Consider the following 15,092-nt stretch of genomic DNA (forward strand, 5'->3'; position numbering starts at 1 on the left):
TCTCTCACTCTCTATTGTTCTTTCTCTCCCTCTCTCCCTTTCTCTCTCATTCTTTCTTTATTTTTATTTCCCTCTCTCACTCTCTCACTCTCTCTTTCTCTCTTTATCTCTGTCTCTCTCATTCACGCTTCTCTCTTTCTTTCTCTCTCTCTTTTTCTGTCCCTCTTTCTCTCTATATCTCTATCTCTCTCACTCTCGCTTTCTCTCTTTCTTTCTCTCTTTCTTTTTCTCTCCATCTTTATCTCTTTATCTCCTCTTTCTCATTCTCTCTTTGACTCTTTCATCTCTCTCCTTCTCTATTTATTTATCGTTCTCTCCTTCTCTCCTTCTCTTTGTCTCTCTCTCTCTTTCTATCTTTCTCATTCTTTCTCTCCCTTCCTCTCTCCCTTCCTCTATTTCTTGTTCTTTCTTTCTCATTCCCTATCACTCTTCCTCTCTCTTTTCCTCTCTCATTCTCTATTTCTCTTTGACTCTTTCTCTCTCACTCTCCTTTATTCTTTCTCCCCATCTCTCCCTTTCTCTCTCATTCTCATTCTTTTCTTTCTCTCTCTCACTTTCTCGCTCTCTCTCTCTTTCTCTTTTATATCTATCTCTCTCATTCTCGCTTTCTCTCTTTCTTTATCTTTCTCTTTTTCTCTAGCTCTTTCTATGTCTCTCTCCCTCATTGTCTCTTTCTCCTTTTTCTCTCTCCTTCTCTCTTTATATCTCTTTCTCTCCTTCTCTTTGTCTCTCTTTCTTTCTTTCTCTCTTTCTTTCTCTCTCTTCCTCTCTCTATCGCTCTCTCTCTATCTTCTTCTCTCCCTCTCTCTATCTCTGTGTCTCATTCTCTCACTTCTCTTTCTCACTCTGCTTCTTTCTTACACTTTTCTCTTTCTATCTCCCTTTCTCTTTCTCCTTCTCCCTCATTCTATCTCACTCTTCCTCTCCCTTTCTCTCTCTCTCATTATTTTTCTCTTACTCTCTCACTCTCTTTCTCTTCCATTTTCCCTCTCTCTCTCTCTCCCTCTCTCCCTCTCTCACTCTCTCTCATTCTCTCTCTTTCTGTTTCTTTCTATCTGTTTCTCTCTCTCACTCTCGCTCTGTTTCTCTCTCTCTTCTTCTCTCCCTCTCCCTCTCTCTTTCACTCTCCCTCTCTCCGACTTTCTCCCACTCTATCTGGCTCTCCCTCTCTTTCTCTCTCTCCCACTCTCTCTTCCACTCTCTCTTCCACTCTCTCTCCCACTATCTCTCCCATTCTCTCCTACACTCTCTCCCACTCTCCATATCTCTCTCCTAGTTTATCTCTCTCTTTCTCTACAACGCTTTCTCTCCTAATCTTTCTCTTCACTCTATCCCTCCCACATTCATTCTTTCTTGCCCTCTGTCTCTCTCTCCCACTCTCTCACTCTCTCTATCCCAATCTCTCCCTCTCTCCGACTCTCTCTCCCATTCTCCCAGAGAGAGAGAGACCGAGTTTGGGAGATAGAAAGAGTGGTATAGAGAGAGTTGGGAGAGAGAGAGAGTGGGAGATAGAGAGAGAGGGCGAGAAAGGGCGAGTGTGGGAGAGGGAGAGTGAAGAGAGGGAGTATCAGAGGAAGAGGGGTAGAGAAAGAGAGAGAGAGAGATTGGGAGGGAGATAGCGAGTGGGAGAGAGAGTAGGAGAAGAATGGGTGAGATAGCGGGGATAGAGAGTGGGAGAGAGAGACGGGAGAAAGAGTGAGTGAGAGAAAGAGAGAGGGAGAGACGGATAGAGTAAGAGACAGTGGGAGAGGGGGAGAGTGAAAGAGGAGGAGAGAGAATCTCCAACTTTTTCTTTTCTGCTTTTACTCTTCAAGAATGTTTGATGTACTTTAATAATCATAACTCTAATGTATATGCTGTTTTTCTGGATAACGAAAAGGCATTCGATAGACTGTGGCATTATGGACTATTAAAAAAACTAAAAATATTAGGTTTTAATGCAAAAATATGGAGAATAATCGCCCATTCCTACACACAGTCAAGTGCCTGTGTAGCGTGTAGAGGATGTATATCTAACACATTTCCATTACGGAGAGGCGTTGGTCAAGGGCGTGTAATGTCGGCTTTTTTATTTCTCGTGTACATAAATGACCTATTGAATGAGCTAGTAATGACTAATTGCGGGATAACAGTGAATCAGATGAACATACCTGGCATGCTTTTGGCAGACGACACTACTCTACTAAGCTCTACGCTGAATGGATTGCAAATACTCGTGAATACAGCTTATCAGTATGCACAGAAGTGGAAATTGAAATATAACTCTAACAAGAGTAATTGGATGATATTTAGTAAAAGAAAGGAAGTGTACTCATCAAATGGAATTACTCTGGGATCACAGAATATTCCTAGAGCAAAAAAAGTGAAATATGCAGGAGTTACCTTTTCGCAATCAATGAAAACTAATGATCGTATAATCTATTCCTACGATAAAGCTAAACGTGTAACAAACTCACTATACTCAACTGGATTAAATGCAAATGGAATGAATCCTATAGTCTCTGTGAAAGTCTGGGAAAGAGTTATATTGCCATCTGCTTTGTATGGCTCAGAACTCTGGTTTAATATGTCATATCAGGGCGTTGAATCAATGGAGAAAATACAACGATATTTCGCCCGGAGAGTACAAGGTTTCCCTCAAAGATCGCCTACTGGATCTACGACATCGTGCTTGGGGATGATATCAATGGAAGCTCGCATAGATAAGCAAAAACTCGTATTCCTTGGTCGCATGTGTAGAACATCAGCAAATTTAACGGCTAAAAAGGTTTTCCTCTGGGCTGTTGGAAATTTTATTTTTGACCCCCAACATAGCTACAACTCTTTTATATATGATGTAAATACTGTACTAAAAAAGTATGATTTAGAAGACTATCTCAACGACTTTATTTTCACTGGAAAATTTCCAGACAAAATAACATGGAAAAACTTAATTGGGACAAGAATACAGATATTAGAGGAGAGAAAACATGAAATGAGTATCAGAAATCCATCAGAGGGATTTGGTAGATTTTTAAAAATTAATCCAGGATTAAAAATGCATCATCTATGGAAAATAGCTTACACTGACTCAAGCAGAAAAATGGAAAATGGGACATTAATTCGTATTGGAGGAATGCAAGCAAGACCTGGACTGTGTCCCCTATGTGGCAAAATGAGTCATGACCGTATTTTGCACATTTCGATGAATTGTGCCTTAACCTCAGACGACAGAAACCACTTGATGGAAAGTCTATTTTCGTATATGCCTCCAGTGATTTACCGTGATTTCTGTGATCAGATCGATGATGTTATACTGATTATACTACTTGGTGGTTTAAATGATATATCAGAACGTTTAGAATTTGAGGCATGGTTAAATATGATCAGACTATCTACCAAGTATTTCATTAAGATAAAGGATATTATATATTCGATTCAATAGAGAACTCACTCAAAATATAAGGAAAGAAATACTTGTACTGGATTGCAAAGAGAGTAGGAAACTATTTTTGTTGTGAGGATACATTTTCAAATGTTTTATCGTATATATATCTCTATCTAGATTAGTAATGATTTTAATTTATTTATTCGTTTGCTATTGGAAATAATTCAATAAGTAACGAATCTACTATTTTTGTGATTCTATGTATTTAAATGCATTTCTTTTTTGTCTTAAAATCTTCAGAAAATGGAGGAATAAAAGAATATCATCATCATCTCTTTCTCTCTCTCCCACTCTCTCTTCCACTCTCTCTTCCACTCTCTCTCCCACTATCTCTCCCATTCTCTCCTACACTCTCTCCCACTCTCCATATCTCTCTCCTAGTTTATCTCTCTCTTTCTCTACAACGCTTTCTCTCCTAATCTTTCTCTTCACTCTATCCCTCCCACATTCATTCTTTCTTGCCCTCTGTCTCTCTCTCCCACTCTCTCACTCTCTCTATCCCAATCTCTCCCTCTCTCCGACTCTCTCTCCCATTCTCCCAGAGAGAGAGAGACCGAGTTTGGGAGATAGAAAGAGTGGTATAGAGAGAGTTGGGAGAGAGAGAGAGAGAGTGGGAGATAGAGAGAGAGGGAGAGAAAGGGCGAGTGTGGGAGAGGGAGAGTGAAGAGAGGGAGTATCAGAGGAAGAGGGGTAGAGAAAGAGAGAGAGAGAGATTGGGAGGGAGATAGCGAGTGGGAGAGAGAGTAGGAGAAGAATGGGTGAGATAGCGGGGATAGAGAGTGGGAGAGAGAGACGGGAGAAAGAGTGAGTGAGAGAAAGAGAGAGGGAGAGACGGATAGAGTAAGAGACAGTGGGAGAGGGGGAGAGTGAAAGAGGAGGAGAGAGAATCTCCAACTTTTTCTAATTTATCTTTTTCTCTATCCCTCTTTCTCTCTCTCCCTTTGTCTCTCCTTCTACCGATCTGTCTCTCTTTCTTTCTCTCTTTCTTTATTTCTCTCTTTCTCTCCTTTTCTCCTTCTCTTTGACTCTCTCTCAATCTTTCGTTCTTTCAATCTTCTCTTTCTTTCTCTCTTTCTTTCTTTTTTGTCTTTCTTTCCCTCTCTTCCTCTCTCTCTCTATTGCTGCCTCTTTCTTCATATCTCCCTCACTCTGTCGCTATGTCTCTTTCTGTCTCACTTCTCTTTCTCACTCTCTTTATTTCTTCCTCTCTTCTCTCTCACTCTCCCATTCTCTTTCTCCATCTCTCTTTCTCCCCCACTGTTCCTCTTCCTTTCTCCCTCATTCACTTTGTCTCTTTCTTTCTCACTCTCTTTCTTTCTATCTCCCCCTCTATCCCTCCCTCTTTCTCTCTCTCACTCTCTCATTCTCTCTTTGTCTTTCTCTCTATCTCTCTATCTCTCTACTTCCCTCTTTCTCTCTTACTTTATCTCTCTTTCTCCCATCATTTCCCTCTTTCTCTCCTTCTCTCCTTCTCTTTGTCTCTCTCTCTTTATTTCTTTCTCTATTTTTCTTTCTCTTTTTTCTTTCTCTTCCTCTCTCTCCGTCTCTATCTCTATCTTCTTCTCTCCCTCTTTCTTTTTCTCTCTTCATCTCTATAACTCTTTCTCTTTCTCTATCTCTCTCTTTTGCTCTTTCTCCTTCTCTCTCCTTCTCGCTCTTGCTCTCGCTCTCCTTCTCTCTCTGTCTTCCCCTCTATTTCTCTCTCTTTCTCTCTCTTGCTTTCACCCTCTTCACGCTCTTTCACTCTCTCTCCCTCTCTTTCTCTCTCTCTCTCTCTCTCACCTCGATTCCTCTCTTCCTCTCTCTCACTCCCTCACTCTTTCGTTTTCTCTTTCATTCTTTCTCACTCTTTCTCTCTATCTGTTTCACTCTTTCCCTCACTTCCTATCTCCCTGTCTCTTTTCATTTCTCGTTCTCTCTCCGTCTCCCTCACTCATCCTCTACCTTTCTCTCTCTCATTCTCTCTTTCTCTTTGACTCTTTCTCTCCCTCTCCATTGTTCTTTCTCCCCCTGTCTCCCTTTCTCTCTCATTCTCTCTTATTTCTCTCTCACTCTCTCTCTTTGTCTCCTTATCTCTATCTCTCTCATTCTCGCTTCTCTCTTTCTTTATCCCTCTCATGTTCTCTCCCTCTTTCTCTCTTTATGTCACTCTCCCTCATTCTCTCTTTGTCTCTTTTTCTCTCTCCTTCTCTCTTTATTTATCTTTCTTTCCTTCTCTCCTTCTCTTTGTCTCTTTCTTTCTTTCTCTTTCTTTCTCTCCCGATGCTCTCTCCCTTCCTCTTTTCTCGTTCTCTCTCATTCTCTCTCATTCTCACTCACTATTCCTTTCCCTTTCCTTCTCTCATTCTCTCCGTGACTCTTTCTCTGTCACCCTTTTATTCTTTCTCCCCTCTCTCCCTTTCTCTCTCATTCTCTCTTTCCTTTTTCTCTCTCTCTCACTCTCTCTCTTTCTCTTTATCCCTCTCTCAATCTCGCTTTCTCTTTTTCTTCTCTCTTTTTCTCTCCCTCTTTCTCTCTTTATCTCTCTCTCCCTCATTGTCTCTTTGTCTTTTTCTCTCTCTCCTTCTCTCTTTGTTTATCTTTCTCTCCTTCTCTCCTTCTCTTTGCCTCTCTCTCTTTCTTTCTTTCTCTCTTTCTTTCTCTCACATCCTCTCTCTATCGCTCTCTCTCTATCTTTTTCTTTCCCTCTCTCTCTATCTCTGTGTCTCATTCTCTTACTTCTCTTTCTCACTCTCCTTCTTTCTTATTCTTTTCTCTCTTTATCTCCCTTTCTTTTTCTCCTTCTCTCTCTTTCTATCTCAGTCTTCCTCTCCCTTTCTCTCTCTCAGTATTTTTCTCTCTTACTCTCTCACTCTTTCTTTCATTCTCCCATATTTCCCTCTCTCTCTTTCTCTCCTTCTGTCCTTCTCTGTGTCTCTCTCTTTCTTTCTTTCTCTATTTTCTTTCTCATCCTCTCTCTCTCTCTTCTTCTCTCCCTCTTTCTCTATCTCTCTTCATCTCTATCTCTCTTTCTCTTTCTCGACCTCTCTCTCTTTCTCTTCCTCCTTCTGTCTTTTTCTCGCTCTTATTCTCGCTCTCCTTCTCTCTATCTGTCTTTCCCTCTCTTTCTCTCTCTTTCTCTCTCTTGCTCTCTCTCTTTCAGGTTCTCTTTCACTCTCTCTCTCCCTCTCTTTCTCTCACTCTAACTCTCTTCCTCTCTCCTCTCTCCCTCATTCCTTCTCTCTTTCTCTCTTTCTCACTCTCTTTCTCTCTATCTATTTCACTCTCTCCCTCACTTCCTATCTCCCTGTCTCTTTTTATTTCTCGTTCTCTCTCCATCTCCCTCACTCTTCCTCTCCCTTTCACTCTCTCATTCTCTCTTTCTCTTTAATTATTTCTCTCTCACTCTCTTTTGTTCTTTCTCCTCCTCTTCCCTTTTCTCTCTCATTCTCTCCTTCTTTTTTCTCTCTTTTTCACTCTCTCGCGCGCTCTTTCTCTCTTTATCTCTATCTCTCTTATTGTCGCTTTCTTTCTTTCTTCCTCTCTCTCTCTCTTTCTCTCCCTCTTTCTCTCGTTATCTCTCTCTCTCATTCTCTCTGTGTCTCCTTTTTCTCTCTCCTTCTCTTTTTATTTATCTTTCTCTCCTTCTCTTCCTCTCTTGTCTCTCTCTTTCTTTCTTCCTCTCCCTTCCTCTATTTCTCGTTCTGTCTGTCATTCTCTATCACTCTTCCTCTCCTTTTGTCTCTTTCGTTCTCTATTTCTCTTTGACTCTTTCTCTCACTCTCCATTCTTTTTTCTCCCCCTCTCTCCCTTTCTCTCTAATTCTCTCTTTCTTTTTTATTTCTCTCTCTCACTCTCTCTCTTTCTCTCTATATCTCTATCTCTCTCATTGTCGCTTCTCTCTTTCTTTCTCTCTCTCTCTCTTTCTCTCCATCTTTCTCTCTTTATCTCTCTCTTTCTCATTCTCTCTTTGACTCTTTCTTCTCTCTCCTTCTCTCTTTGTTTATCTTTCTCTCCTTCTTTCCTTCTCTTTGTCTCTCTCTTTTCCTATCTTTCTCTTTCTTTCTCTCCCTTCCTCTCTCCCTTCCTCTATTTCTTCTTCTCTCTCTCATTTTCTATCACTCTTCCTCTCTTTTCCTCTCTCATTCTCTATTTCTCTTTGACTCTTTCTCTCTCACTCTCTTTTATTCTTTCTCCCCACCTCTCCCTTTCTCTCTCATTCTCTCATTCTTTTCTTTCTCTCTCTCTCTCACTCTCTCACTCTCTCTCTCTTTTTCTCTCTTTATCTCTATCTCTCTCATTCTCGCTTTCTCTCTTTCTTTCTCTCTCTTTTTCTCTCCCTCTTTCTCTCTGTCTCTCTCTCCCTCATTGTCTCTTTCTCTTTTTTCTCTCTCCTTCTCTGTTTATATCCCTTTCTCTCCTTCTCTTTGTCTCTCTTTCTTTCTCTCTTTCTTTCTCTCCCTTCCTCTCTCTATCGCTCTCTCTCTATTTTCTTCTCTCCCTCTCTCTATCTCTGTGTCTCATTCTCTCACTTCTCTTTCTCACTCTCCTTCTTTCTTACTCTTTTCTCTTTCTATCTCCCTTTCTCTTTCTCCTTCTCTCTCTTTCTATCTCACTCTTCCTCTCCCTTTCTCTCTCTCATTATTTTTCTCTCTTACTCTCTCACTCTCTTTCTTTCTCCCCTATTTTCCCTCTCTCTCCCTCTCTCCCTCTCTCTCATTCTCTCTCTTTGTGTTTCTTTCTGTCTGTTTCTCTCTCTCACTCTCGCTCTGTTTCTCTCTCTCTTCTTCTCTCCCTCTCCCTCTCTCTTTCACTCTCCCTCTCTCCGACTTTCTCCCACTCTATCTGGCTCTCCCTCTCTTTCTCTCTCTCCCACTCTCTCTTCCACTCTCTCTTCCACTCTCTCTCCCACTATCTCTCCCATTCTCTCCTACACTCTCTCCCACTCTCCATATCTCTCTCCTAGTTTATCTCTCTCTTTCTCTACAATGCTTTCTCTCCTAATCTTTCTCTTCACTCTATCCCTCCCACATTCATTCTTTCTTGCCCTCTGTCTCTCTCTTCCACTCTCTCACTCTCTCTATCCCAATCTCTCCCTTTCTCCGACTCACTCTCTCTCCCTCTCTCCCAGAGAGAGAGAGAGACCGAGGTTGGGAGATAGAAAGATTGGTATAGAGAGAGTTGGGAGAGCGAGAGAGAGTGGGAGATAGAGAGAGAGGGCGAGAAAGGGTGAGTGTGGGAGTGGGAGAGTGAAGAGAGAGAGTATCAGAGGAAGAGGGGTAGAGAAAGAGAGAGAGAGATTGGGAGGGAGATAGTGAGTGGGAGAGAGAGTAGGAGAAGAATGGGTGAGATAGCGGGGATAGAAAGTGGGAGAGAGAGACGGGAGAAAGAGTGAGTGAGAGAAAGAGAGAGGGAGAGACGGATAGAGTAAGAGACAGTGGGAGAGGGTGAGAGTGAAAGAGAGTAGGAGAATCTCCAACTTTTTCTAATTTATCTTTTTCTCTACCTCTCTTTCTCTCTCTCCCTTTGTCTCTCCTTCTACCGATCTGTCTCTTTCTTTCTCTCTTTCTTTATTTCTCTCTTTCTCTCCTTCTCTCTGACTCTCTCTCAATCTTTCGTTCTTTCAATCTTCTCTTTCTTTCTCTCTTTCTTTCTTTATTTTGTCTTTCTTTCCCTCTCTTCCTCTCTCTCTCTATTGCTGCCTCTTTCTTCTTATCTTCCTCACCCTGTCGCTATGTCTCTTTCTGTCTCACTTCTCTTTCTCACTCTCTTTATTTCTTCCTCTCTTCTCTCTCACTCTCCCTTTCTCTTTCTCCATCTCTATTTCTCCCCCACTCTTCTTCTTCCTTTCTCTCTCATTCACTTTGTCTCTTTCTCTCTCTCTCTCTTCCTTTGTATCTCTTTACATCATTATTTCTCTCTCTTTCTCTCCTTCTCTCCTTTTGTTTGTCTCTCTTTCTTTCTTTCTCTATTTATATCTCCCTCTTTCTCTCTCCCTCTCTCTCTATCATCTTCTTTCCCTTTCTCCCTCTCTCTCTATCATCTTCTCTCCCTCTCTCTTTATCTCTCCTGATCTCTATCTCTCTTTTCCTTTCTCTATCTCTCTCTTTTGCTCTTTCTCCTTCTCTCTCTTTCTCGCTCTTTCTCCTTCTCTCTCTTTCTCGCTCTTTCTCCTTCTCTCCCTCTGGCTTCCCTTCTCTCTTTCACTCTTTCATTCTTTCTTTCTCTTTCTCTCTTTCTCTCTCACTCTCTTTCTTTCTTTCTCTCCAACCCCTCCATCTCTCCCTAATTCTCTCTTTCTCTCCTTTTTTCTCTATTTCTCTCTTTCTCTCTCTATCGCTCATTCTCTCTCTCTCTTTGTCTCTTTCTCTCTCTCTTTCTTTCTTTCTCCCCTATCACACTCTCTCTCTCTCATTCTCTCTCTTTGTCATTCTCTCTTTCTCTTTTTCTTTCCCTCTCTTCCTCTCTCTTACTTCTCTTTCTTTTTTTCTCTCTCTGTTTCTTCCTCTCTTCTCACTCACTTTTTATTTTTCTTTCTCCTTCTCACTCTGTCTGTCTCACTCTTCCTCTCTCTTTCTGTCTCTCATTCTCTTTTGTCTCTTTCTCTTTGTTTCCTTCTCTCTCACTCTTTCTTGCTTTCTTCCCCTCTCTCCCTCTCTCTCTTTCACGCCTTCTCTTCCTCTCTCTCTCCTTCTCTCTCTTTGTCTTTCTCTCTCTCTTACTCTCTTTATCTCTATATTACTCATTCTCTCTTTCTTTCTCTCTCCTTCTCTTTTTATTTCTATCTTCCTCTCGTTTTCTTTGTCTCCTTCGCTTTCTTTCTTTCTCTCTTTCTTTCTCTCCCTTCCTCTCTCTGTTGCACTCTGTCTCTTCTTCTCTCCCTCTCTCTATCTCTGTGTCTCCTTCTCTCACTTCTCTTTCTCACTCTTTCTTTCTTATTCTCTTTTCTCTCTCTATCTCCCTTTCTCTTTCACCTTCTCTCTCTTTCTATCTCATTCTTCCTCTCCATTTCTCTCTCTCATTATCTTTGTCTCTTTCTCTCTCACTCTCTGTCTTTCTTTCCCCCATCTCTCCCTCTCTCCCTTTCTCTCCCTCTCTTCTTCTCTCACTCTTTGTGTTTCTCTCTATCTGTCTCTCTTTTTCTTTTTATCTCTATCTCTCTCATTTTCTCTTTCTCTCTTTCTTTCTCTTCCTCTTTTTATTTCTCTCTCTTTCTCTCTTTATCTCTATCTCCCTCATTCTCTTTTTGTCTCTTTCCTTCTCTCTCCCTCTCTTTTTCTCTCTTTCTCTCTCTCTCTCTCGCTTTCTTTCTTTCCTCTTATTTTCTATACCTTTCTCCTTTTCTCTTTATTTCTCTCTCTCATTCTATCTCTTTTTATCTCTTTTTCTCTCTCTTTATCTCCTTCTCGTTCTCTGTCTCTGTCGTTTTCTCTTTCTCGCTCTTCCTATTTCTCTATCTCCCTCTTTCTCTCTCCTTCTGTCACTCTTTCTAGCTTGGTCCTTCTGCTCTACGTCTTTCTTTCTCTCTCCCTCTAGTTCTTGTTCTCTCTCACTCGTTCTCTCTCTTTCTTTCTTTATGTCTATATAGTTCTCTTTCTTTCTCTCTCTATCTGTCTCTTTATCTCTCTCACTCTCGCTCCCTTTATCTATCACTTCCTCTCTCTTTGTCATTCTGTCTCTTCCTCTTTTTTTCTCACTCTCTCTCCTTCTCTCTCTCACACTTTCTCTTTTTCTTTGTCTCTTTTATTCCATCTCTCTCACTTTCATTCTATATCTCTCTGCCTCTCTGTCTTTCTTTATCTTTCTGGCCCTATTTCTTTCTCTTTCTCTCTCCCTCTCTCTTTCTCTCTCTCCCTCTCTCTTTCTCTCTCTCTCTTTCTCTCTCTCTCTCTTTCTTATCCTCTGTGTCTGTCTCTCTTCCTCTCTTTCTCACTCTCTCTATATATCTCTCTTCCTCTTTGTCTCACTCTCTCTCTCTCTCTCCCTGTCCCTATCTTTCCCTTTCTCAATCTCTCTCTCTCTTTCTCCTCTTTCTCTCTTTTTCTCACTATCAGTCTCTTTCATTATATTCCTCTCACGTTTACTATGTCATTCTGTATCTCTGTCTCTCTTTTAATCTCCCGCTCTTTCTCTTTCACTTTCTCTCTTTCTTCCTCTCTTGTCTATCTCTCTCTCTGTCTCTCTCTTCCTCGCTTTCTCACTCTCTCTCTCTCTCTCGTTGTCTCTATCTTCCCCTCTCTATCTCACTCTTTCTCTTCCTCTCTCCTCTATCTCGCTCTCTTTCTCTATTCTCTCACTCTCTTTCCCACCCTCTTGATTATTCAGCAAATATATAACTTTATCCAATTTAAATTAAATGCAGAAATATAAAAAAATGTCATAAATCCATCACTGAAATTTTAAATTAGGCAAATTACTTAAATAGCTAAGAACTAAAAACTAAAACTGAGAAAGTTAGACTGGCATATTTAGACTTAGATAGGGCCAAAAATAAAAACTTAAACTAAGATAGGTGGTTCACTATCTGAGACGCCTTCCTCGTAGCGTGAACCGGGCAACCTTTTGAATTATAATTCAGAACGGCTGACAGTCTCCAACCGTAATACTTAAAAAAACTTACAGACGATTCTATTAGCCAGTATTTACTATCTCTCTACATTTTCATATCAAAGATTTTCTAAATAAATTTTCATTCTTATATTTGTTGTCTCTATCAATAAATGAACGTGAACCCAGGACAATGCTTTCTATAAGTATCTTTTATATGCAGCGTCCCGTGCTTTCATGATTCATATATTATTTCATTTATTGTATAACGTTAAATTTGTATATACATTTACTACTATATGCATCTGTATGCATATGTATGTATATGTGTGTATGTGTATGTATGTATGTATATGTGTGTATGTGTGTATATGTATATATGTGTATGTATGTGTATGTGAATATGTATATGTGAATATGTATCTGTATATATATGTATATATGCGTATGTATCTGTATGTGTGTATATGTATGTGTGTGTGCGTGCGTGCGAGCATGCGTGCGTGCGTATGTGTGTGTGCGTGTGTGCGTATGTGTGTGTTTGTGTGTGTGCGTAGGTAGGTAGGTACGTAGATACGTAGGTAGGTAGGTACGTACGTACGTAGGTAGGTACGTAGGTAGGTAGGTACGTACGTACGTACGTACGAAGGTAGGTACGTACGTAGGTAGGTAGGTAGGTACGTACGTACGTACGTAGGTAAGTAGGTACGTACGTACGCATGCATGCATGTATGTATGTATGTATGTATGTTTCTATGTATGTTTCTATGTATGTATGTATGTTTCTATGTATGTATGTATGTATGTATGTATGTATGTATGTATGTAGGTATGTATGTAGGTATGTAGGTAGCTATGTATGTATGTATGTATGTATGTATGTATGTATGTATGTGTGTCTGTGTGTATGTATGTATGTATGTATGTATGTATGTTTCTATGTATGTATGTATGTTTCTATGTATGTATGTATGTATGTAGGTAGGTATGTAGGTAGGTATGTAGGTATGTAGGTAGCTATGTATGTATGTATGTATGTGTGTCTGTGTGTGTGTGTGTGTGTATGTATGTATGTAGATACGTACGCATGTATGTATGTATTTATGTATGTATTGATGTATGCATGCATGCGTGCATGCAGGTAGGTAGGTAGGTAGGTAGGTTGGTAGATAGGTAGGTATGTAGGTAGGTTGTTAGGTTGGTAGGTTGGTAGTTAGGTAGGTAGGTAGTGTGGTATTTATGTATGTATGTATGTATGGATGGATGGATGTGTGTGTGTATGTATGCATGTTTGTGTGTGTGTGTGTGTGTTTGTGTGTGTGTTTGTGTGTATATGTATGTATGTGTGTATGTATGTATGTATGTATGTATGTATGTATGTATGTATGTATGTATGTATGTGTGTGTGTGTGTGTGTGTGCGCGTTTGTGTGTGTGTGTGTATGTTATGTATGTAGATACGTACGCATGTATGTATGTATTTATGTATGTATTTATGTATGCATGCATGCAGGTAGGTAGGTAGGTAGGTTGGTAGGTAGGTAGGTATGTAGGTAGGTTGTTAGGTTGGTAGGTTGGTAGGTAGGTAGGTAGTGTGGTATGTATGTATGGATGGATGGATGGATGTGGGTGTGTGTGTATGTATGCATGTGTGTGTGTGTGTTTGTGTGTGTGTTTGTATGTATGTATGTATGTATGTATGTATGTATGTATGTATGTATGTATGTATGTATGTATGTATGTATGTATGTATGCATGTGTGTGTATGTATGTATGTGTTTGTGTGTGTGTGTGTGTGTCTGTATGTATGTATGTATGTATGTATATATGTGTATGTGTGTGCATGTATATATGTATGCATGTATGTTTGTATGAATGTATGTATGTATGTATCTATGTATGTATCTATGTATGTATGTATGTATGTATGTATGTATGTATGTGTGTATGTGTGTGTTTGTGTTTGTGCGTGTGTGTCTATGTATGTATGTATGCATGCATGCATGCATGTATGGATATATGTATGTATGTATGTATGTATGTATGTTTTTATGTATGTATGTATGTATGTATGTATGTATGTATGTATGCATGAATGTGTATGTGTATGTGTGTGTATGTATGTATGTATGTATGTATGTATGTATGTATGTGTGTTTGTGTGTGTGTATGAATGTATGTATGCATGCATGCATGTATGTATGTATATATGTATGTATGTATGTATGTATGCATGCATGCATTTATGCATGCATGTATGACTGACTGACTGACTGACTTCATTTCCTCTTCAAAAGAGATTACATCAGATTAAACAAATCAGGATAATACAAGATCATACAATAGAACAGAAAATTGACAAAAATACAATATTAATACTGTGTCAGCTACCGTATTGACAAAACGAAATATCTCAATACATGCAATTATTCAAATCTGCAATCATTTGGTTTAGCATGGCACTGATCTTTTAGCAGTTGCTTGATGACGGTAATATTTCGAAAAGTTAATTCGCCTATAGTGTTATGTGCTTAACATCACGTTCGAGATCGCAACGAAAATTAAATGAAAAACTTATAACAGTTTAATTCTATATGTAGTTTTTTTTCTTCATATGACGCATGTATTTATGCATATATATACTTGTTTGCGCGTATGCGTGCGTGCATGCATTTGTCTGTGATTGACTGTCTAAATGACTTAGTTACCTCTTCAACAAAGAGCATATCAGGTTACTAAGATACATATTATACGTATCATAAGATTATGAGACACATTAGAGACGAGAACGCAAGCATGATATATATACATCGTCAACTAATGCATTTAGAAAATGAGATATATAAATACAGAAAACCATATAGAAATCTCTAGGAAATATACATAAACAAATACATAAACAAATACATAAACACACACACACACACACACACAGCTGTCATACAACAAAATTTGCGGATTTGACAAGAAGACTTTGGCCTTTAATTGTTTATTTTTAATGTTAATTTACTTTATATCATGTTAGAACATGTTAGTTGATAGTAGGGCACATATTTTATTGTAGAATGAAGCTATGCTGTTTGCGGTCACCAACATGAGCCTATCTGATACATCATCGTCAATAGACGACATGCAGTCAA

At 39.6% G+C, this 15,092-nt stretch overlaps 1 protein-coding gene across 1 annotated transcript; it reads right to left on the minus strand.

The window, feature by feature from the left end:
- Positions 1–1,016: 1,016 nt before the first annotated feature.
- LOC149790468 (uncharacterized) lies at positions 1,017–11,251 on the minus strand (the record flags this gene model as incomplete). Its single annotated transcript, XM_089973226.1, has 3 exons — positions 1,017–1,064; positions 4,411–4,542; positions 11,168–11,251. Coding segments are annotated over 3 exons (264 nt in total), but the record flags the coding sequence as incomplete, so codon positions are not given.
- Between the last annotated feature and the right edge of the window lie 3,841 nt (positions 11,252–15,092).

This window comes from Sinohyriopsis cumingii, chromosome 10, assembly GCF_028554795.1.
Source record: "Sinohyriopsis cumingii isolate HCF-2022 chromosome 10, ASM2855479v2, whole genome shotgun sequence".
In the NCBI taxonomy this organism is placed as follows: domain Eukaryota; kingdom Metazoa; phylum Mollusca; class Bivalvia; order Unionida; family Unionidae; genus Sinohyriopsis; species Sinohyriopsis cumingii.